The sequence below is a fragment of the Vipera ursinii genome (assembly GCF_947247035.1).
Source record: "Vipera ursinii genome assembly, chromosome: 16".
NCBI classification, from domain to species: domain Eukaryota; kingdom Metazoa; phylum Chordata; class Lepidosauria; order Squamata; family Viperidae; genus Vipera; species Vipera ursinii.
The window spans coordinates 857435-882504 of record NC_139529.1 but is presented as its reverse complement, the minus strand read 5'-3'; the positions used below and the strand labels follow the sequence as shown (position 1 = coordinate 882504).

At 47.0% G+C, this 25070-nt stretch overlaps 1 protein-coding gene across 1 annotated transcript in view; it reads right to left on the bottom strand.

Annotated features, from left to right (window-relative positions):
• ADAMTSL2 (ADAMTS like 2) overlaps positions 1 to 25070 on the bottom strand; it is a 111474-nt gene that overhangs the window by 31444 nt on the left and 54960 nt on the right. Inside the window, exon 11 of the mRNA XM_083375290.1 lies at positions 22240 to 22615. Within this exon, the coding sequence (XP_083231416.1) occupies positions 22240 to 22615 (376 nt within the window). The remainder of the gene's footprint in view (positions 1 to 22239; positions 22616 to 25070) is intronic.

Genomic DNA, 25070 nt, shown 5'->3' with positions numbered 1-25070 from the left:
CCCCTCCCCCATATTTCTTCAATAACAAAAACATAAAAAGCTGGTTGGGATGTACTCGCTGATTTCCCCCCCCCTTTTTTTTTAGATGCTAAAACTAAACTCTCCCTCTGCCTTCCAACCAATATCCCTTTTTAAAATCTTACCTTGGCTCCAGATGGAAGAGTAGAGGAACTAAGCTAGTAAGGAGAGAATTTTTTTCTGCAACTTTTTACTCCTGAAGTAGTAGTAGTAGTAATAGTAGTAGTAGGAATAATAATAATAAATCCCTAAAAGTTGTGCCAGAAAATGGAGGACGCTGGGTCTTTGCAAGTTTTAGCTGTCTGTCAGACTGCCTGAAAAGGGCGGCCTTCAGGCAGCCAGGCAGACAGCTAAAGCTTGCAAAGACCCAGCGTCCTCCATTAGGCAGCCAGGCGGACAGCTAAAGCTTGCAAAGACCCAGCGTCCTCCATTAGGCAGCCAGGCGGACAGCTAAAGCTTGCAAAGACCCAGCGTCCTCCATTAGGCAGCCAGGCGGACAGCTAAAGCTTGCAAAGACCCAGCGTCCTCCATTAGGCAGCCAGGCGGACAGCTAAAGCTTGCAAAGACCCAGCGTCCTCCATTAGGCAGCCAGGCGGACAGCTAAAGCTTGCAAAGACCCAGCGTCCTCCATTAGGCAGCCAGGCGGACAGCTAAAGCTTGCAAAGACCCAGCGTCCTCCATTAGGCAGCCAGGCGGACAGCTAAAGCTTGCAAAGACCCAGCGTCCTCCATTTTCTGGCATAACCTTCGGAGATTACTTTAAAAAAACAAAAAAAAACTTGAGAGGAAAAACAGCTGCAGAAACATTTTGTCTCCTTGCTGGCTTGGTTCATCTACTCTTCAGCCAGGAGGGAGTCCAAGGCCTAGAGAAGGAGAGCTTTGCAGCATCCCTATGGACAGCTGATGGGCAGACAGCTGATTAGCGGAGAAGGCTCTGAAAGTAGCACCAAAGCCTCGGCCGCGCACAAGTCCTCGGTAAGTTTTTTTGTTGACTGGAGTATAAGCCGAAGTGGAATTTTTCAGCCCAAAAAGTGGGCTGAAAAATTCGGCTTATACTCAAGTATATACGGTACTTTACATTTTTGGGGTCCTGAGCCCTGGTTGCCTATCCAAAACTTTGGGAGAATGACAAAGACTCAAGGAAGACACCAAGATGAAAAAGAAGGAAGAGTTGACTGCAAGCCTCAGAACTGCCACAGCAAATGGAACACAGGCTACTGCTCAAGCAGAAAGTTTAGCTCTGGTGGCCGGTGCAAGGCCGAAAGACTGGGTGGGTCAACTGGGGCCATTGTTGCAGCAGGAGGGAGCCTTATATGGGACTTGACATTTGGAATTGACTCAACCACGGAAGAGCACCATGAAGGCAGCAGAAGCTGAGTTCCCATTGATTTCATCCTGCAGATCCCGCTCGCCAGAGCGGAGGGAGGCTAAGCGGTTGGCCATCTGGGATGAGTCAAGAGAATGGAATTATTTGACCACCTTCCACAGCCATTCCACTGAACATCTGAGAGAGAGGTTTGATGGCCTGGAGATGGGAGAAGAGGAGCCAATCACCCGTCAGATGCTCTCTGGTGAGTGAGAGAGCCAATGTTCTCAGGAACATTTGCAGCCAAGATGAAGCCCTAGCCCCATAGCTGGGGCCATGCTGCCTTCCCACTACCTAAACCAGCCTTGACTTCAACCCCGGTGTGTTGGCAGAGCCCCGGCCATTATCAGCGTTGTGCCAGTCCCAACCGCAATCAGTGCCCTGTCAGCCCTGAGTGTCACCAATGACATGCCAGCCCTGACTGTTAACAATGACCTATATCAGTGCTAGGCCAGCCCTGATTGCTAGCGATGCTATGCCAGCCCTGAGAGTTACTGGCGCCAGGTCACATTATAAAGCCCACGCAAGGGGAATGCGATTTGTGACACTTTATTGGGGTGGGAAGTTCAACTGGGTAACATTATAACCTTTGGGGGGAGGGCTTTCAGTCTTGGGTTTGCCTTTGTTTGTGCTGATACTATGTAGCCAATAAAAGATGTTCTTTAATGAAACTTTTTTGCCTTGAAGTTCTTTTGAATGGTCTCATCTATCGGAACCATGACACAAGGATTCTACTGACTTGCATTTAAAGCTCCCACCATTTTAGTATCTTCAATCAGTTCTTCTGTTAGTAATGATCAAATTCAAGTATCCCCAAGGCCACATCTATCTTTTGATTTTATTGTATTTTTTAAAAGTTCCTTTCTTGGCTTTATGTGTGATCTGTATCTTTCTCAATCTCTGGTCCTCTACAGCAGGGGTCGCCAACCCCTGGTCTCCGGACTGATACTGGGCTGTGGCCACTTAGGAACCAGGCCGCGCAGCTGAAGGTGTGCTGAAAGTGTGTCTTCCACCTTCAGGAATGCGGCAAGTCTGCAGGGGTCTGGGCAGGGTCAGGAGAGTGGCAGGGCAGAAGCCATCTTGCTCCGTGAAAGGTCCTCTGATGGCTGCACTTGCAACTGGTTTGCAATATCTGAGCTCCGCTTCCTTCCTCCTCTCCCTCCGCCTGCTTCTTCTGCTATCTCTTCTTCTGCCTCCTCGTCCTCTTCCTGGTCTTGCTCCCTCTTCCTCCTGCTACTTCTTCTTCCTCCTCTTCTTTTTCACTTTCCTCCTCTCCCTCTCCCAGCAACCTAGAGGGGGTTTGTGCTCCCTTTGTGCAACTCTCCAAGTTTGCAAGACCAGACCAGCTTGCAACCAGAGACTCCCCCAAAGCCTTGTTGGTGGGGGACCCCCCCTCCCCCAAAGTATATGTGTGTGTGAGGATGTCTTTCTCAGGGTACAAATGGGGGTAGGGAGAAGCTACCTTTCACCTTAAGCACTGCATCTCCAAGGGATTTTCTCTCTTGTCTGCACCTTTTCTAAGACTACTGGGCTCCATTGCATTTCAACTGGAGGTTTTTTTTTTTGCTTTTATTTTGATGCTCCAGGTGCATCACATCAAAACAGTGAGGCAGGGGCATCCCCTAGTAGCAGAATACACTGAGGAGTTCCGACTCCTAGCCTGCTGTCTCAACTGGCCAGAAGACATCCTGGTGAGCTGCTTCAAGGATGGACAAAGAAGATGCAGGACCCTCTGACAGTGATTTTGACAACAGCTCCCTGGTAAGTGGGCCGTTCGTGCCAGTAACCATGCCAATAGAACTTTTAATCCCAAGCTTGGGAAAGAAGATGGCTCTAAAGGCCCTGCTAGACTCAGGGTGCACCAGATGTTTAATAAGCCCAACTAGTAGGAAAACCGGAGAATCGCCTGAAAAAAATTAACCTTAATAAACTTTTATTGTCAAAGTACAACATGTGTACATTGAGATTAGCTGAGCCTCTCACCGTGCTCTCTCCCTCCAACACACAGTGACAACAAACCCTCCATCCTACCACACCATGTGAACCAACTACACCACACACCGGCCTCCCAAGTCAATAATGCATAGGTTCACAGAGATTATATCCCATTTAAAAGCCTAACAGCCCACGGATAAAAGCTATTTTTCAGCCTGTTGGTACGGCTGGCTGTATTCCTATATCTCCTACCAGATAGTAGGAGAGTAAAGAGATACCGTCCAGGGTGTGAGTCATCCCTGAGAATCTTCCTCACTCTTCCAAGGCAACGAGCCCTGGCGAGGTCATCCAGTGGTGTCAGGGGACAGCCCACGATGTCTTGTGCTGTGCTCACCACCCTCTGTAATACTTTCCTGTCCGCGGCTGTCAAACCAGCATACCAAACCACAATACCATATGAAAGGACGCTCTCTATAGTAGACCAGTAAAAGAGGGTCATTATTTGTTCTACCCTGTTCTTCCGCAAGACCCTGAGAAAGTGAAGTCTCTGTTGGGCCTTTCTGGCCACCTGGGTTGTGTTAACTTTCCAGGTGAGATCTTCGCAGAGGTAGACTCCCAGAAATTTAAAGGAGGAAACTCTCTCCACACAGTCCTCCCCAATGTAAAGTGGGGCAGGTTCCTCCTTTTTCCTCTGGAGGTCTAGCACAATCTCTTTCATCTTGCCGATGTTTAGGTGCAAGTTGTTGTTACAACACCATATGAATAGTTTTGTACCTCCGCCCTGTATGCTGTCTCATCCCCACCTGTAATAAGACCCACCACGATTGTATCATCTGCGAACTTAATTATAGCAGTAGATGGGTTGGATGATACACAGTCATATGTGTACAAAGAGTACAGATAGGGGCTAAGCACACAGCCCTGTGGCGAGCTGGTGCAAAGCTTCAGGGGGGTGGACAAAGCAGACCCATCCCTCACTGTTTGTAACCGGTCCCTGAGAAAGCCTTGAATCCAATCGCAGATGGCAGGGGAGAATTTCAAGTCAGTCAGCTTCTCGATAAGAATGCTCAGCAAAATGGTGTTGAAAGCCGAGCTTTAGTCAATAAAAAGCATCCTGACATAACTTCCAGGTCTCTCGAGATGACTTGCTACAGAGTGTAAAGGAGTAGCTATGGCATCGTCTGTCGACCTATTTCCCCTGTAGGCAAATTGATGTTTATCAAAGTCCAGTGGGAGGCATGTCCTAAGATGTTGGAGAACCAATCTTTCAAAGCATTTCATGACTACAGATGTTAATGCAATAGGTCTGTAGTCATTCAGGCACTCAACTGCAGTTTTCTTGGGGACTGGGACAATGGTAGCTGCTTTCAAGCACAATGGTACACATGCCATTTGCAAGGAGATGTTAAAAATCCTTGTCAGGACCCCTGCTAATTGATCGGCACAATTCCTGACCACTATCCCCAGCACCCCATCTGGGACTGCGGCTTTGCTGGGATTCACAGCCTTCAATACAGCTCTCACTTGGTATTCACACAGGGTGAGTGGCTGAGAGTCAGAAGGCCAGCCAGCAAAGGCTACGGGGTCTGGTCTTTTAACCTCGTAGCGGGCGAAGAAGATATTCAGCTCCTCAGCCAACAAGGCATCGGTGTTTGCCATGCTCCTCGTGCTGCCCTTATAGTTGGTTAAGTGCTGCAGTCCCTGCCATACTTGCCTCGGATCATTATTCATTATTTGCCTTTTGTCAACTAGATGGGTTGGTTGCCAGGGGCATCCCAACCACTTTTGCCACCAAACCCCTAGACCTAACCACTGGAAGCCACTCTGAGACTCTGACTTTTATTGTGGCACCCAGGATGGAATGGTCCCTAGTCCTAGGACTGACCTGTCTCAAAATATGGAATCCATGGGTGGATTGGAGAAAAGGACTTCTAAAGTTCCCAAAGGGGGAGCAAGCACTGGATGGCCATGGCCACAAAGCAAGTAAGGAACCCAGCAAAGAGGTGGCTGCTACCTCAAAAGGCGAGTTGCAGCAGGGCATAGCCCAAGAGTACCACGATATAACCAATGTGTTTAGTGAGAGTGGTTCAGACAAACTCCCCCCCACAGGCCCACAGCCTGCCCCATCGAGATTGTCCCGGGGGCCAAGTTACCAAAGCCAAAGCTCTATGACTCCAAGGGAGTTTGACAAGTTGGGTAAGTTCATACACAAAACCCTAGCCCAAGACTTCATACAACTGGCTAGATCTAGAGTAGCCACCACGAAATATGGGTCTCTGTCTATGTGTGGATTATAGAGAGTTAAATGCAGTGTGTGTGAAAATGTGTACCCCATCCCACTCATGAAGGACATGCTAGCGCTAGCCCATCTTTCAAAGGGCAAAATATTCTCTAAACTGGACTTGCATGAAGCATACTACTGAGTCAGGATTAAGGAGAGGGATGAGAGGAAAATGGCTTTTAGTTGTCCCCTGGGCTGCTTTCAATTCAAGGTGCTCCCATTTGGACTGCAAGGGACCCCTGCAGCTGATAAAAAAGTGCTCCATGAGCACTTATACAAGGGGTTTTTGGTGTACCTTGACAACATATTAATTTACACCAAAACAAAAGCCGAGCACATGAAACTGGTCAGGGCAATCCTGAACAAACTCCATGCTGCCAAGCTGTATGCTAAATTATCAAAGTGCAAATTCCACAAGGAAAAGATTGACTAGGCTACTGGATCTCCCATGAGGGGGTAGAAATGGACCCAGAAAAGTGTGGGCTGTGTTAGAGTGGGCACCTCCCCGCACCAGGAAGCAACTACAAAGTTTTCTGGGTTTTGCAAACCTTTACAGTTTATTCCTTCCTTTGCACATATCGCTCTCCCCATCAATAACTTGCTAAAGACAAAGGGGGTGGATAAAACAAAACCTAGCCAGCCTCTGAAATGGACTATGGAATGCCAAGCCGCATTCAAAAATCTAAATTGACTTTTTTCTGCTGAACCGGTGTTAAGACATCCATTCAATTTCATCCTCTACTACCTTCCAAGGGGGGAAGAATTTATTTGTTGAGGCTACCCCAGTATAATAGTATGAAAGCAAAAATCATTAAACCCTTGCTCCCAGCATAACAACTGGCAGCCCCAGTAACCACTTGAGTGCAGGTGAAAGGAGCCCTGTTGCTAGGTAACATCACTACCCTTGCGTTCAAACAAGCCCCAGAGAAAGATTAATGGTTCCTGAGCCACAAGAACCTTTGTTCAATGTGAGAGGGGCTAGCTTGGGTAGAGGGAAATTGTATGTTCCTGCAAGTCAGAGATTAAAGACTATGCAAACATGCCATGATTCGAAGTTGCGGGACTTCAAAGTTGTAAAAAACCTGTACCTTTTAAAGAGACAATTTAGGTGGCCATCCCTTAAAAAGGACATTGAAAGTTATGTGGCAAGCTGTCCCATCTGCGCAGCAGTCAAACGGAGGCAAGGAAAAACACCTGGCCTCCTGCAACCAGTGGCAGAGGCTTCAGCACCCTGGAGAGAGATTTCTATGGACTTTATTGTAGAACTGCCAGAAAGTGCGGGAAAGACAGTATTTGGGTGGTGACCGACTTCTTTTCAAGACAGGTCCACTTTATCCCATGTCAGAAGATCCCCACCGCCAAGGTCCTGGCAAAAATGTTCCTCCATCACACATACCACTTACACAGGGTCCCACATTGAATAATTTCTGATAGGAGGCTCCAATTCATTTCAAAATTCTGGAGAGCATTTTTTGGGCTCTTGGGAATGGATCAGGGCCTGAGTTCTAGTTATCATCCTTAAACGAATGGGGGTACAGAATGAACGAGCTTAGTTCTAGAACAGTACCTGAGGTGTTTTATTAACTACCACCAAGACTACTGGACTGACCTTCTGCCATTCGCTGAAGTAGCCTATGACAGGGCTTTCCAACCTTTTCACAGATTGTACTACTTTCAGGACATGACAATATTTGAGTACCACCAGTGCTTAGCAAGGTGTCCAAAATTTGATGACTAAAAAAAGGGGGGGATTTTGGGTTTTACTGATTAGATTCATGTGTTGTTATAGAAATGGCTAGTTTATAATATTATGGAAAAGTAAAAAGTTGAGGTTCAATTTTAATGCTTCCTTCTACTGCAACAGGAAGTATGTTCTTTTTCCCTTCTCCCCCTCACGTTTTTCCCTTTTTTTCTCCCCACTGTCCTATTTGCTTTTGTATTTTTGTATTTTATTCTATTATCTAATAAAATATTACAAACTGTAGAAAAAAAGAACCAGTTTTAATTTCTTCGGTGGCTATTCCTTTGCTGAATCCCTTTCTCTTTGCACTGACAAATCTATGATGAATTTATCCATGTTTGTTAATATGCACCACTACCAGCTAGTTCAGGGGTCTTCAAACTTGGCACTTTTAAGACTTGTGGACTTCAGCTCCCAGAATTCCTCAGCCCTCATGGCTGATTGAGGAATTCTGGGAGTTGAAATCCACAGGTCTTAAAATTGCTAAGTTTGTAGACTCCTGAGTTAGCTGGTTGGCCCTTCTTCCTCTCTCCCTTCTGAGCTATTACACAGTGTAGTAAGACTGCACCCCCCAATCCCTTCCCTGTACCCTTAAAGACACAGGAATCGAGTACAAAGCAAGAAAATAAACACAAACTCAGGTTTTTTTCCCCTCTAAGCTGCCTCAGGTGTGTCATGTGTCACAATGTTGGAATCCTAGAGTGAAAGGCTCAGGAAATTTCGAAAAGCTTTAGCTTTAAATTAAGCCTGTTTACCTTAAAAATGTCAGAACCCACTCCAATCCATATCTTAAGAAAGAAAGACAATTGGAGACAAGATTGTCCAAGCAGGAACTTTTACTAAGACATGATAGAAGGTATAATAGACAGGATCTGAAAAATCTTCTCACAGATTGATATTTTTAAAGTGTCCCCAAGCAAAACCCCACCCCTCAGTTCATTTGGTCAGTTCCAGATCAGTCAAGTTTCAGGTGGCAAGCCCCTCATGGGAAAGGAAGAACCATCAGTCCATTCGCAGCATAATTACTTCCTGCCCTTCACATTCCATCCAGAGACACAAACCAGAATTTCCCCACCCTCTTTCTTAGTTGCTCGTAGTTCAGAGAACAGGTTCGGCAGAAAAAAGCCTCTTTAGCCTCTCAAATGCTGCTTGACATTCCATTGTCCACTTCAGAGCCTGGCTGGGTTTCACTGGGTGGGGCCTCTCATTTTCAACAAGTTTGTGAGGGTCAGGGCTATTTGGGCAAACGAAGGGATGAATTGGTGGTAGAAGTTTGCAAACCCCAGGAAACTTTGCAATTGCTTCCTTGTGCAGGGGTGGGGTGGGGTGCCCATTCTAATACTGCCCTGACTTTCTCACGTCAATTTGGATGCCCAATATTCTAGATAGTCTATTCTTTCCTGGTGGAATTCACATTTTGATAATTTCACATATAGGTGGGCTTCCCGCAATTTTATCAAAACTGCTCTGACTAGGTTAACATGCTCCTCTTTGTTCTCAGTGAAGATAAGGATGTCATCTAGGTAAACCAGGACCCCTTTATATAGGTGCTCTCTTAGCACTTCATTAATTAATTGCATAAAAACTGTGGGGGGCCCTTGCAGTCCAAATGGCAGGACTTTGAACTGGTAGCAACCCATTGGGCAATTGAACACAGTCTTCCCTTCATCTCCTTCCTTAATCCTAATGCGGTAATATGCTTCTCTCAGGTCTAGTTTGGTAAAAATCCTTTCTTTTGATAGGTGGGATAGCATATCCTTCATTAGGGCTAGGGGATACAGATTACTTTCATTAATTGTGTTTAGGGCCCGGTAATCCATGCATAAGCGCATAGTGCCATCCTTCTTCTCCCTGACCAGGACTGGAGCGGCCACTTTGAGTTTGGCAGGCTCAATAAATCCCATTTCTAGGTTTTAATTTATGAATCTTTCCATCTCCGCCATCTCTTTGGGGCTCATGGAATACAGCCTGGTCTTCGGGTGTTTTGCCCTGGGTTTGAATTCTATAGCACAGTCTGTGGGCTGGTGAGGGGGGAGCTCATCTGCCTGTTCCTCACTGAAAACCTCAGCAAGGTCCCGGTATTCTTCCAATATTTCTGGTAACCCCTTTTCTTCCCCCACTAATGTTGTCTCCTCTCCTCGGGTTGTGGGGCCAGTTCAGCTTATTGGCAATGGCCTGGAATTCTTCGGTATATTCAGCCACCGGCCGTCTGCCCTGCCTCACTGTTTTGATTCTCTCCTGGGCCTTACAATCAGCCAAAGGGTCCTCAAACTGCCTCCTCAAGGATGACATGAATCGGTTGAAGTCGTTGAGTTCTGGGGCATTGGAGTCATGCAGGTTCACCACCCAGTCTGCAGGGCAGATTGCATGATGCGGATGCAGGCTTTGTCACTGGGGATGTCCCGTCCATATTCTTCCATATAACTGAGGACTTGAGTTAGGAAAACCCCCAAGCATGGCGGCTCCCCCTTGAATTTCGCTTCCAGGGGCGGTAGTCTTTGAATGGATCGGTGCCTACGCTGCGAATGGTATTGCCCCCCCATCCTGATCCCTGTCTGCGGGGGGTGGGTGCTGCTGAATTGGTAGCTCCGTATTCAGCAGACGGCCTTGGTGCTGCATGTTCTGGATCCCCCCACTGTCTCTCCAGCTGTGGCTCCAGGCGCTGTTGTGGCCACGGGATTCAGGTTTTTCCTCTCTTAGCAAACCAAGGTTTTTTTTCATCAGGTCTCTAGGATCCACTCTGCATGTGGTGCATAACTCCCGTCCTCTTTGCTGACGTGCAGGGAGCTCTCCATCTCTTGCTTCCATTCGGGTTCGGGTTCCTCCGGCCTCAGGGTCACTTTCCTCGATGCCTTTTCCCACTCCCTTTTCCTTCCAACGCCCATCGACCACCCCAGTTTGTGGTAACGCGTCTCCACCACCTCTTCCCCAGAGGAATATGATGCTTTGGGTTCTGATAGTTGGTGGGATTTCAGTCGGGGGGAAAGTTCCCTTTCCATGGGGCTTTCCTCCTCATCATTAGACATTGTATTTTTTGCAAAGTCCCCCGGAAAGGTTCTTCCTTCCAGGTTGACTGTCTAATGTCAGAACCCACTCCAATCCACATTTTAAGAAAGAAATATTCTTGGAGGCAAGATTGTCCAAGCAGAAACTTTTACTAAGACATGGATGAAGGTATAATAGACAGGATCTGAAAAATCTCTTCACAGATCGATATTTTTAAACCCCACCCCTCAGTTCATTTGGTCAGTTCCGGATCAGTCAAGTTTCAGGTTTAGTTTAGTTTAGTTTTATTGTATTTATATACCGCCCTTCTCCCGAAGGACTCAGGGCGGTGAACAGGGCATACATAAAAAATACAGGATACAAAAATTAAAAAGAATTAAATAGTAGCCCAGCTAAAACAGTCGATAACAATATAAAAATCCCCATTAAATCCCCATCAGGCCAGGCCGGCTTGTTCCAATAAATGGGTCTTCAGACCGCATCGGAAGGATCGAAGGTCAGGTGCCATCCGGAGCTCGACCGGCAGCTGATTCCATAAAGCCGGAGCACCCACAGAGAAGGCCATCCCCCTGGGGGCCACCAGCCGACATTCTCTGACCGGAGGCACCCTGAGGAGGCCCTCTCTGTGGGAACGCACAGGGCGGAGGGAAGTTGACGCCAGCAGCAGGTGGTCCCCGAGGTACTCCATGTAGGGCCTTAAAAACCATTACCAAAACCTTGAATCTCACCCGGAAGACAACTGGCAACCAATGCAGCTCGCGGAGCAAAGGTGTAACATGGGAGTACCGGGAGACTCCCAAGACAACTCTCGCGGCTGCATTCTGTACCAGCTGAAGCCTCCGAGTGGTCTTCAAGGGAAGCCCCATGTAGAGAGCATTGCAGTAGTCCAGACGAGAGGTCACGAGCGCATGAGTGACCATACACAGGGCATCCCGGTCTAGATAGGGCCGCAACTGGCGCACCAGGCGAACCTGGGCGAAAGCCCCCCTAGTCACAGCTACTATATGATCTTCCAGAGTGAGCTGCGAATCTAGGAGGACTCCCAAGTTGCGAGCCCTATCTACGGGGGGGTAAAAACTCACCCCTCCATAGAGAGAGGTGGAATATTCTGAATATCCCGGGATGCCGGAATGCACAGCCACTCAGTCTTGTCAGGGTTGAGCTGAAATCTGTTCCTCCCCATCCAGACCCGAACCGCCTCCAGGCAACGGGACATCACATCGAGGGCATCACTGGGGTGGTTTGGGGTTGAAATGAAAAGCTGGGTATCATCAGCGTACTGATGATACCCAACTCCAAAACCATGAATAATCTCACCCAGCGGTTTCATGTAGATGTTGAACAGGAGAGGCGAGAGAACCGACCCCTGAGGGACTCCACAAACGAGAGACCTTGGGGTCGACCTCTGCCCTCCTGCCAACACCGACTGCGAACGTCCCAGGAGATAGGAGGAGAACCACCGAAGAACTGTGCCACCCACTCCCAATCCCCTGAGACACCGCAGCAGGATACCATGGTCGATGGTATCGAAAGCTGCCGAGAGGTCTAATAGGACTAGGACAGAGGAATATCCCCTGTCCCGGGCCCTCCAGAGATCATTCACCAGAGCGACCAATGCCGTCTCCGTGCTGTACCCGGGCCTGAAACCCGATTGGCACGGGTCTAGATAATCCACTTCATCCAGGACCAGAGGGAGCTGATGCGCCACCACACTCTCAACAACCTTCGCAAGAAAGCGAAGGTTGGAGACCGGACAAAAGTTATTTAACACAGCTGGGTCCAAGGCAGGCTTCTTGAGGAGAGGTCTCACCACCGCCTCCTTCAAGACGGCAGGGAAATTACCCTCACTCAAAGAAGCAGATATAACCGCCTGGAACCAGCCTCGTGTCCCCTCCCGAGCTGCATAAACCAGCCAGGAAGGGCATGGGTCCAATAAACATGTGGTAGAGCTCAACCTCCCCATAATCTTGTCCACTTCCTCAGGGGTCACAGAATCAAACTCCTTCCAGATAACATTGACAAGACCGCCCGTGTCCTGATCGTCAGACTCTGCCCAGTTGGAGTCCAGACCGGTCCGAATCTGAGCGATTTTATCCAACAGATGTTGACTAAATTCCTCAGCACGACCCTGCAAGGGTTCCTCCCTCACCTCCTGATTAAGGAGGGAGCGGGTCACCCTAAACAGGGCGGCCGGGCGATTATCTGTGGACGCGATGAGGGTGGAGAAGTAATTAGACCTCGCCGCTCTCATCACTGTGAGATAAGACCTAATGTGGGTTCTTAGTCGCAAACGGTCGGATTCGGATCGGCTGGACCTCCAACGGCTCTCTAGGCCCCGTCTCCGATGCTTCATCTCCCGTAGCTCCGCGGAGAACCATGGAGCTCGCTGGGATCTGCACCGGGTCAGGGGCCGCAAGGGTACAACTCGGTCAAGTGCCTCCGTGGCCGCCCTTTCCCAGGCTTCCACTAAGGCATCTGCCGAGTTGTGAGCAGCGGAGGCAGGTGGGGACCCCAGCGCTGCCTGAAACCTATCAGGATCCATTAAGCGCCTGGGGCGGTACCATCTAGTTGGCTCTGTACACCCACGGCGGGGGGTGGCAAAACGGAAGACCAGCCGCAGGAGGTGATGATCGGTCCATGACAGGGGCATAACAGTTGGAGAGCCCCCACCAAGATCATCAAACCACCGTCCAGATAAGAAAACCAAGTCAAGGGTGTGGCCTCCCTCATGAGTCGGTCCAAGAATTACTTGCGTCAGGTTCATGGCCGTCATGGAAGCCATGAACTCCCGAGCTAACTCAGATGATCCTCCTAGGGATGGTAGATTGAAGTCACCCAAAACTATAAGTTTGGGGAACTCAATCACCAACCCCGAGAGGACATCGAGTAGCTCAGGCAGGGCTGCCGCTGCGCGACTAGGCGAAAGGTACACCAGCAGCAAGCCCAACTGCACCCCAGGACCACATCTCAAGAAGAGACTCACACCCGACTATCTGGGGAACGGTGGTCTCCCGCGGACATAAGGTCTCCCTGATAACTACCGCCACTCCCCCACCCCTACCATGAGCCCGAGGCCAGTGTAGCACCCAGAAACCTGGTGGGCAAAGATCAACCAAAGGAACACCACCCTCTGGGCCCAACCAAGTCTCCGTGATGCAAGCCAGGTCCGCATGCTCACCCTCAACTAGATCCCGGACAAGGGGAGCCTTATTAGCAACGGACCTGGCATTCAGGTACACCAGCCGGAGCTCAGGAGGCTGCACATCCTTGCTCCCGGGACCCCGGGGAAGAAACAGAGGGTCGGAGCGCCTCACCGCTTGTAAGTAGCGGAGATGACCCTCCTGGTATCGATGCGGCCCTCTGTTCATACAGGTGTCAAACTCCTCGTGGGAAAGGGAGAACCACCAGTCCATTTGCAGCACAATTACTTCCTCCCCTTCACATTCCATCCGGAGACACAAACCAGAATTCCCCCCACCCCCTTAGTTGCTTGTAAGATCAGAGAGATCTTATTGCGATGGCTAACAAGCAGGCTAGATAAACAAAAAGGAGAGGAGAAGAAATGGAGGCAATAAACTCCCATGTTTATTCCCTTTCCTCTTTGGGAATGGCAGAATCCAAGGGGTGGTGGTGGTGAGATTTGGGTTTGCATAGAAAGAGAGGTAGAAATGAAATATAAATGGATTCTGACACAAAGAAAACTTTCTAAAAGCCACAGACAGACTCAATTAAAGGGGGTAAAACTAATTACATTTGTTTAAAGGGATTAAAACTTTCCTGTTGTCTTTTTTCCCTTTCCCCACCCAAACCACATTCTTTTATAGCCTCTCTTCTCTCCCCCCTTTTCTTCAGTTCACCTCCAGCTCCGAATTGCTTCTGGAAGTGCCAATCAGCTGGAGCCAATCAACTGGAGCCCTGCTGGCTCCTGGGGCTTCTGCCAAGCCCAGACAGTCATGCAGCTGCAGCTGCCTCTCCTTGAGGCTTGGCTTGCTTAGGCTCATTCCCCTCCCCTGCTACATGTGGCTAGCACCTGCCATGTGGCAAAGTACCACAGGTGGTATGCGTACCACTGGTTGAAAAGCCCTGGCCTATAACAATGCCATGCATACTAGCACTGGTTTTACATCTTTCCATGTTGCTACAGGGCAAGATTTCAACCCAATGCCTGAACTGTCATCCAGTGAGCCTACCATTCCCTCCTTAAAGGAACGGATCAATCAATTGAAGAATACCTGGCAGCGGTTTGCAATTTTTTTAAAAAAATTCCATTTATATCCCGCCCTTCTCCGAAGACTCAGGGCGGCTTACAAGCTTAGCAGTAGCCTTCATTCTATTTATATGCCTGCTTATTAGGGCTTTCACACACACCCCAAGCGGCATTATTACAAAGTCAGCTTAATTGCCCCCAACAATCTGGGTCCTCATTTTACCTACCTCGGAAGGATGGAAGGCTGAGTCAACCTTGAGCCTGGTGGGATGCGAACCTGCACTAATTGCAGGCAGCTGGTGTTACTTAAGGAGGCATTAGCCCACTGCTCCACCAAGGCTCTTCTAGATGAAGCCAGAGCCACCTAGAAGGTGCAGGCTGATAAAAAGAGGATAGAGCCTAAACCATTCCATACTGGGGATCAAGTCTATCTGTCCAAATTTGTGGGCCCCTTCCCCATTAAACACATCATAAACCCAGTTACAGTAGAACTAGAGCTACTGAAGACTTTAAGACAAGTCCAACTTGTATTTCATTGCAGCCTTTTAAAACCTGAAATAACCTTGCCCTTATGACCAGCAGTTTCTCCCACGCCGCAGTCCTTCATGGTTGAAGGTGAACAACACTTTAATAATAATCCTGAAAACACTATGGGGCAATACAATATCTAGAGGCGAGGAAGGACCTCCCTGCATCCCAAAATGAGTGGGTCCAAAAGAAGCATGTTAGAGCTCCTAGATAACTCTCTACCCTGATAAATCTAACTAGCCTCTCACTCTTTTCTCTCCCCTTTGTTATTTTCTATTTTTTTCCAGGTGGTTTTCTCCTTCTTTTAGGGAGGCAGTATGTCAGGCCTCAGAGATCCTTATTGAGGCACTGCCATTCTGATGGGAAGGGGGTTCCCCAAAGAGCTTTCCTGTGCTGTGTTCAGCTTCACTTTCTTTACTTTGTTTCTCTTTGCTTTGATGTGTCTTCCTGGGGAATGGGAGGGGGAGGAATAAGTCTTACGGTCAAGACAGGCAGAGAAGAAGAGGTTTGTCCTTCAAATTGGGCCCATCGAAGCTTGAGGGAAAGGAGGGGAGTGGCTACTGTGACCTGGGTGACTCTGATGGTGGTGAGAAACGCTATTCTGCAAATAACTGGATGAAAAACCCAAGTTTGAGGTTGGACTCTATAAAAAGACTGATCATGTCAGAATCACCAGCTTCAGCCTGGTGCCTTGCCGGCGTTCTGCCATCAAAGAGAGAGGGAGGGAACAAATGAGCATTTTGACAGTTGAGGAAGAAACCAGCCCAAACACATCACGTGGGGGTGGGGGGTGTACTTGCCTAAAGACAGGGAGCCATGAAGAGTCCATTTGGCTTATAATGGCCCCAAAGATGACAGAGACCATGATATTGGTGTTGTCATGACTGAAGAAGTGGGATCCATCAATTGAGTGGAGGAGCAACAAGTGGCGCTTCAGGAATAAAGTGGAGAAAGTGCAGCGGGTGTAGAAAACGCCTAACTCAAATGGGTGCTGTCGGCTGGGAAAGTGAAACTGGAGCCAGTTAATGTGCTAGGTGAAAGCAAGTAAGCAGAAACAAGCATTCCAAAAGAGTACCATGATTTGGCGGAAGTATTTAGCGAGCGGGAATCGGACCACCCCACAGACTGTGCTATCGAAATACTGCCTGGGGCAAAGCTACCCAAGCCGAAGATATACTCAATGACCCAAGGGAGATGGAGGAGCTCCAAAACTTCATAGATTAAAAATCTGGCTAGGGGCTTCATCCGACCAGCGAAGTCCAGGGTAGCAGCACCAGTACTCTTCAAGGGAAAAAAAGGTGGCTCTCTGAGATTGTGCATTGATTTTTGAAGGAATAATGGGATCAGTGGGGAAAATATGTACCCCCTCCCCCTCAGGAAAATATTCTGGGGTATGCACCAAGTTGGACTTGAGAGAAGCATACTACCGAGTGAGGATTAAGGAGGGGGATGAATTGAAGACAGCTTTTAACTGCCCCTTATGGTGCTACCAATTCTAGGTGATGCCCTTAGGACTATAGGGGTGCTGATGTACCTGGATGGCATTCTCATTTACTCTGAAACAATGGAAGATCATGTAAAGCAGGGGTCTTCAAACTTGGCCCTTTTATGACTTGTGGACTTCAACTCCCAGAATTCCTCAGCAGGCTGACCAGAAAAGGGCTCCCCAAATTGTTTGGATTATAAACCCAGTTACAGTTGAACTGCAGTTACCAAAAATATTAAGACAGGTCCATCCAGTGTTCCACCGCAGCCTGTTAAAGCCACTTTAAGGAACCTGAGGCCAGTTGGAAAGGAGCCTTCTGCTGTTATGGTGGGCGGTGAGGAATACTATGACATTGAGAAAATATTGGACTCAAGATACTTTAAGGGGAAGTCACAGTACTGAGTGCAGTGGAAAGGGTATTCCCTCAACTGATGCCCATAATGTTAGTGCAGACAAATTAATAAGAAGGTTCCATTCCAAATGTCCAAAGAGATGATTGAACCACTAAGGATTTTGAGTAACGATGTTTTGTGTTTAATATTTTTCCAGGTCTACCCTTCCTTCAGGATTGAATCACTATATTGACTACTAGTTTCTAACGCTAATCATCTTGCCAACAAAAAGGGGGTGTGGAAAGCAAAGGGAGGAAATGGAATGCAAAAAGCCATTCACAAACTGTGAGAGCATGCAAAACACCAAGGTCACTGCTGCAGGTGCTCAATGGAGAAGTGGACTGTTCTCATAACAGGGGTGGGGTGGGGGGGGTGGGAACCAGGGAACCTTTTATTTAATTTGGTAAGCTTTCATGCGGGAAACCCCAGAGCTGGTTTTGCTTCTTCAATTCTGAGATGCTATATCCAGTAAAGATTTATCTTTTGGGATTCAATTGCCCTGAGGATTCCATTTTTGTGTGTGTTTGCTAGTCAGACCATTGACATTAACAAAATAAAAATAACCAAACTAAGTCTGGCATAAGGGTGTCACAACACAACACCTTCTGGGATTTTGGTTACAGGGCTGGTGGTACAAAGCAGACCTTTAATTTGCTGCTGAGGGCAGTCCCAGATGAGGCAGATGAGGTCACGTTCCTGCATCACAGACAGCCAGACAGCGACTGGGCTCCGTGACACACTAAGCCACAAAATGCTGGCATTCTCAACTAGGAAGAAGAAGAAGATGGGAGGACTCAAGACGGCAGATGTGAATGTATAAGTGGAATGAATGACAGCAGCCCTTTCAGAGTCAAGAGTTGCATTCTGAATTGGGTTGAAAAATCACTGGTAATCATCTCCCAGCTTCAACCAGCATCACTGTAGCCACATTTCATGCCAAGTTTGCATTGTTCTGTGTATTCCTTATGTTCTGTGCCCTCAGGTTCTGACTCAATTGCAATACAGACTGCCCCAGGCACTCACTTACCCCTGACCCCAGAAATTCCTCCAGGGATCTCTGTATTTCACCAAAGGGGGCAACTTCTGAGCAAGCAGCAGGACACAGAGCAAGGCTTGACTACAGCTGTGTATACTCAACAGAGAGAAAGTTGTTCTAGAAACAAGGGTATCTTACTAAGAATCAGTTCCAGCATCTGGCTTGTGTATTGAGACACTTGGGATCTAGTTATTTACAACCCAGCTTGTTGATTTACTATGACCTTGTCTCTCCTTTGATTTGGCATGTAAATCTTTGGCTTGACTTTGGACTGCTGGACTTGGAAATTCGCCTGGCCTCGCTAAGTCTCATCTACAATTAATAGCTGCTTCCTGCCAGCCTTGCCGTTGGGATCTGCAGAGCAAGTCTTCCCCTTAATACGCCAACTGCCTAGGAACTGTCTCCACTTTCCAAAGGAGTGCTTTAAAAAGCCAGGATGCAAAATCCAGATTCTGGTTCAGGCTCAGGTTATGTAAGATAGCCCAATGACTCCAGAACCACCTCCCACCCCAAAGGAACATATCTCCTCTGTTTTCTCTAGGTTCTGTTCCAGCATAAAACCAGAAAGATTGTAACAGCAATTTACCTTTCTTCTTTTTTATATGAAGAACGTTTTGATATTAAAGAACCCGATTGTCATCTGTTTAATACAGTTTTCATTTAGGGGATCTTTAGTGCTCTTTGAGCTTGGTTGTTTTCTTGCATTTTTCATTTACTTTAAAATGAAAGTAATTACCAAAAGGAAGTCAATCCTAAGTTTAAGATGTTGCTCTTCAAAGAAAGAAACCTCCCTCCCAAAATATAAGAATTGACTTCCGGTGGCTCCGCGGCGCCGGAGACAGCCTTCCCGGGCTGCCCGCAGCTCAGCTGTGTGATTTTTCGCCCGAAACAGCGCCGATCAGCTGTTCGGGCGAATTTGAAGCCCCCTCCTCGGGAGAAGAGGAGGGGGTGAGCCCCCAGGTGGGGGTTGAGTTCTCCGGGGCCGCCTGAGCTTGGAGCTTGGGCGGCTGAAGGATTGAACTCCCCCGTAGCCTGGGCTGCTCCCAGCTGGCTAGCGTCTCTGCTCCGGACTTTATGGAGCAGAGCCAGGCGTCTGCGACCATCCCTGCTTGAAGGAGAGACTATGAAAGGAAAAGAGCAGGCAGAGCAGTACAAGAGGGAAAGATGAAGAGATGAAGAAGATTATTTTATTTTACTCTCAAGCTTGATGGACTTTGCTTAAAACTTAAAGTGAAAGTGCGTCACAATTGTAAGTAAAAGATGGCGGCTAAACCTCCCCCTAGAACTTTTCGGAGTGCTGGAAATTCTCCGGTGCAACAACAATCATTACTGCAGGCGTTGCATTCTCCTGATGTATTGACTTCGAAGGATCTTGAAAACATACCCAGTTAATTCTGGAGTCAATGGGTGCTAAATTTGCACAGATGGAGGAGAAATTGGAGAAATTGGAGCAGAGAATGGAAGAAAGGATGGAACAGAAACTTAGAGAGATGAAGGCAGACATTTTGTCCTCAGTGCATAAAGTTGCTAAATGTGTGGAGGTGCTGGATGACCAAGTGCAAGACTTGACTCAAAAGAATGCTATATTAGAAGCAAAAGTTTTGGAAATTGAAGATTTAAAAGACAAAATGGATAGTGAACAGAGTCTGGCCCAATTTTACCAGATGCAGTTTGCTGTGAGAATTAGAGGCCTAAAAGAGAATATTAAGGAAGATTTAAAGCAGCTGGTTTCTGAGGCTTTTGAGGGGGTATTGAATCATCCAGCATCTGAAATAAAACAAGGTATGGACAAAGTGTTTCGTGTGAATTCGTGGATTGCTAAACAGAGAAAGTTGCCTAGAGATGTGGTGGTTTATTTTGTAAAAAGGGAAGTTAGAGATGAAGTTATACAAGCTGCCTATGATACCAAAGTTGTGATTGCTGGTCAAGAAGTTTTGGTTCTAAAAGAAATTCCTCCAAAGATTTTAAAGAGAAGGAAGGATTTTATTTTTCTTGTGCAAGAGCTCAAGCAAAGGGATATAAGGTTCAGATGGGAGATCCCAGCTGGGCTGAGCTTCATGTATGATGGCAAAAGGTACTGTTTGGGTAATGTGAAGCAAGCGCATGACTTTTACAACAATGTTTTAAATGTAACCCCATCAACACTTCTGGAAGCTGCAGAGGGATCTGGAGAAGGAGAACATCAAGAGGATGAAGATGGACTGATAGACGAGAAGGGTACAGGAGGAGTTCAAGCTGCAACTCTTTTGGATGATATTAGAGAACAGAGGGTGACGCGTGCTGCCTTAAAACGCTCAAAAAAGACAAAAAAATAAGACCAGCAGAAATCTATGGAACTTCCACAATATACTTATAGACAAGTGGTACTTGTGTTTTTAAAAGTTTTGGGATGATATGTATGGCAACAGAATCTTTAATTTGGAATTAATGGACAATTTATTACAGAGGAAGAGGAAGAAAGTTTTGTGGGTTAATGCGGGTTAATTTGTGTAAGAACTATCTAGGTAAAAGGTAAAGGTTCCCCCGCACATGCGTGCTAGTCGTTTCCGACTCTAGGGGCCGGTGCTCATCTCCGTTTCAAAGCCGAAGAGCCAGCGCTTGTCCAGGACATCTCCGTGGTCATGTGGCCGGCATGACTAGACGCCAAAGGCGCACGGAACGCTGATACCTTCCCACTGTAGTGGTCCCTATTTTTCTACTTGCATTTTTACGTGCTTTCGAACTGCTAGGTTGGCAGAAGCTGGGATGAGTAACAGGTGCTCACTCTGTTACGCGGCACTCGGGATTCGACCCGCCAAACTGCCGACCTTCTGATCGACAAGCTCAGCCTCCTAACCCACTGAGCCACCGCGTCCTTACAAGAACTATCTATTATAGTCTATTTTGGCTAGAGAGGTTAATAGGGATAGGTGTTTGTGATGTGTAAATGAGAATATGTTTAGGTAATAGGGAAATGTGGAAGAACATAGATGGGAATGATGCTAGTTTTCTTTTATTTTAGTTTTTTATATATATTTAGTATTGTTAAGGATTGGTTTACTTTATATAAGCTAGAGAGTGATGGATTTTAGAGTTTATAATTGTTAGTATATGATTGTTTATGATTGCTTTTTAGATATATACCTTGTATTTTGCTCTGGGAAGTCGGAGGGGGGGGAGGGGGGGGAGGAGGGGAAGTAGAGGGGGGGAGGCAGGGGAGGGAGGAGGGAGAGGGGGAGGGGAGGAGATAGGGGGGAGGTAGGGAGGGGAGGAGGGAGGGGGAAGGGGGGTTTCTTAAAGGAAAATTGTATTTTTTAAAACTTTTCAATAAAAAAAAAGAATCCTGTGCAATGTTCAATTTCCCAAACCTATTAACCAAGGCCTGCCAATTCTGTCTTAAACCAAATTAACTGCCTATAAAATAAGGCTTCCATACGTAAATTTAATCTCCCAATAATATTTACATATTCCATACACAAACTGCACATTCACTGTTTACACACTCAAACCAACATGCATCTCCTTTCTCCTTGTGGGAACAGAACTGGAAAAAAGAGGTAAGGGTTAGTACTCCAAGAAGGGAAAGAAAAAGAAAAGGAGAAATGAAATGAAGGCAGGTTAGAAGAGGAATTATGTAAACTTCAAAAAAAAATTGTGCTGGGCTCAGCAAGCATCAGCCTAATAGCTCTTCCTGCCAGGTCACCATGTTTAGAACTTTTGAGATCTTGTGGTCCTTTCCTCCTCTTCCTCCAGGAGAAGAGGAGTGCAGAAGAGGGTGGGTGGGGGAGTGCGTGTTAAGATGGAAGGGAGAGAAGTCTCTCCTAGGTCAACCATCCCAGGTAAGGTAGACCATCCCAGGTAAGGTAGACACGACCAGATGAGACAATTCTACTTTTTGTAAGGCTACATTAACAGAATCTTGGAAGTCTGTCAGTTCCTACACTTCTTTCTCTGACCATTAAACCACTCAGGGCTTCCCCCCCCTTCCCCTCTTCTTTCAAGGCCGTTCTCACATACCATGACATCTTCCTCTCTTGAGGAAGGATGCTCTGAGGATAGAAAAGGTCTTCACATGGAATGAGTTTCTATTCAGACAAATATGCAACAACCTTCTCTTTTTCCACATAGTTTCTTTGGGAAAGCAACTCAGCTTTTTTAAATAACAGTATCTGTCTTATTTACTGTACAGGCCTTCATCTTGCAATGCATTAGAAACAACACTAGAGCAAAATTTCACTTCCCCAAAAACATGGTCAGTTACTTACCTTATCTTCTGGGTTCTGTTTCCCTGGGCAGCAGAAATAGTCCCATTGGAAATCTGGATCTCTGAAGATCTGTTGCTGGCTTCCTCATGGGTCAGCTCCATGAAAGTGCCATTAGCAGCGTAAGCCAGCAGGTCATCGCTGTCATCATAATCAACATAAAGACGGTCTATTTCAGGCCCAAAGGTGTTGATGGGGTTCACTGGAGAAAAGATACTGTTCAGGGTCTTGTTCCAGATGGATTCTTTCGAATCTGATCTCCTATCCCCAAAGCTGTGGATGATTGCATTTTCTAAAAGGAACTCTTGGGAAGGGAGTAGGGAGTCCAGTTCACTTCCATTTCCTTCCACCTTATAATTGGTTTTAGTTGTGTTTGATTCTGGAATGAGAAGTGGAAAAAAAAGAAAGGTAACTGAACAATTGACCAAATTCAAAAAGTGAAATGGAAAATGACAGATGGGCTACATCTCAGACTCCCAATGTTCTAATGTGGTAATCCAGGAAACTCTTGATGTAAGGATTGTAAATCTAACTCTTATAATTCCATAATGGAGACTTCTGAGGCTTCACACAGTATATCCCATGGTTTTGCTGTAAAAATAAAACTTGATAATCTTAGAGTTACTTGGCCCAGAGAATCTGGAGCTCTGGATATGGCCCAATTTGATCCAGTTACTTCAATGTGATTCATCCAGATTTGGAAGAAAATTTAGTAACAAAGGGCTCTGTTTCTAGCACAATATGGGAACAACACAAACAGCAGAAACTTTTTCATTTAAACTCTTCAGACTGTTCTAAGGGGACAATAAAGCATGGAAATGCATGCAGGTTCCCACCTTTGAAAAAAGTGCCCATAATTTGCTCCAGCAAAGAATGTTGTTTGCTACAATAATAGCCATTAGGATGGAAAACATGCTTGCTAAATAAATGGGTAAAGGAACGAGTTTTTTTTAACAAGGAATAGTGTGCCTCTTCCTGAATGAGACGACATAGGATTTTTCTGGGATGGGGTGACCTATAAGGAATTTGGAGGGCTGCACAAGCCATGGAGGGACTTGGTAATGGCCACTTGAGTGTAAGAAAGGATAGGTAATGTTATGTGGCCCCAAGATCACAGACAGCCACCCAGAATATGGGGGAGAAGCAGTAAAAAAGTGAAAGGCAGGAGCTGAAGGGTGAACTTTGTTCAAAAGGAAGAGGTCACACAAAGGGAAGTATGGTGTTACATGTGAAGGAAATGCACATGTGCACTGAGATCAGGAATCTGGGGGTCCAGCCAGAGCACCTGGGTAAGAATAAAAGGGAGGGGAACGTATTCTTGGGGTACAATTAGAGACTGCCAAACTAGGCTGATGACCTGGAGAAAATCTTCCTGGATTTATTTCTAAATGTTTGTGAAAGGAAGACACAGTAATAACAGGCGAGTTCAACTACTTGGACATCTGTTGGAAAACCAACTCAGCCAAAATGGCAAGGTCCCAAAGTGTTGTTCCGTGGCCTTGCTGACTTTCATTTTGTAGGAGGCTGATGAAAAACAAGGAGATTGATTCTCCTAAGATCCGGTTGTAACCACTGGGAAAGAAGTAGGATTCTTGCAAGGAAGTGATTCTCTTTTCTTGGAGTTCTAGAGCAGGGCTTTTCAACCTTTTCACCCATTGTACCACTTTTAGGATATGGCAACAACCGTCATAAATATGAACCAGTTGCCAAGCATCTGAATGTAAATTACAAGACCCTGGATATGCTGCAACATTCCAGCTGATCAATGCTTCTTGGCTCAGTAGAAGCACCAGGATCAGCACTGAGCTCCAGCTGGAACCTGGTGCTTATCCTGGCACTTCCGCTGAGCCCTGACAGCCCTGCAGCTCCAGCCATCTCTCACTCAGGCTTGTGCAGTGCTACCACCGGTTCAGCTCATTCCCCTCCCCCGCTACCACTTTTCTAGGATGGTGGCATACCACCTGCCAGGTGCCAATGTACCACAGGTGGTACCCGTACCACTGGTTGAAAAGCCCTGTTCTAGAGAAAGGGGAACTGCCCATACCTTCCCCCAGATTCAGGAGATCCAATTTCAACAAGCTTAAGCTGAATCCCGAGGGATGCCAGAACTCCATAGGCCTGGATGGGGTGCAAAAGGCCTTGCCACACCCAGGAGAGACTGATTGGTACCAGAAACCTTCCATCTTTGGTTCAGGATGGTGTGGCGCACAATCTGGGGATTCACCTGGACCTAGCTTTGGTTAGGAGGGCTTTGTGCAATTTCCGGTTGTGCATCAGGTGTACTTGTTCCTGACCCAGAGAAGGGAGAGGGTCTCTTCTCATGATCACTCATGCCTCAATCCCCTCCCACTTGGATTACTCTACATGGGCTGCTCTTGAGAAATACTTGGAAGCTTCAGCTCCTGTTCCATGAACTACATTGGCTCCCAATGTGCTTCTGGCCACAATTCAGTTCCGATTGTCAACTTTAAAGCTTTTCATGGCTTAGGCCTGGATGGTCTCTCTTCTATTGCTTCTACCCATCTTGTCTGGTGTAGTAGGGCAGGCATATCCTAAGCGTCATCAATGAAAGAGTGTCAACTGGCAGGCCCAGAAGAAGGCTCTTTTCTGCCTTTAGAATATCATTCCATTGTCTGGACTGGTCTAGGGACTTCTGCTTGAGCAGGGGGTTGGACTAGAAGATTCCAACCTCCCTTCCAATTCTGTTATTCTGACACCAGACTAGATCTGACCCTGCTGGTCCTTCAAAATATCCTTGAAATGTGTTTTTGTGCCCAGATCTGGATATATGAAAGAGTCCACACTTTGTTGATGGTCCTGTTTAAGAAGCTTGA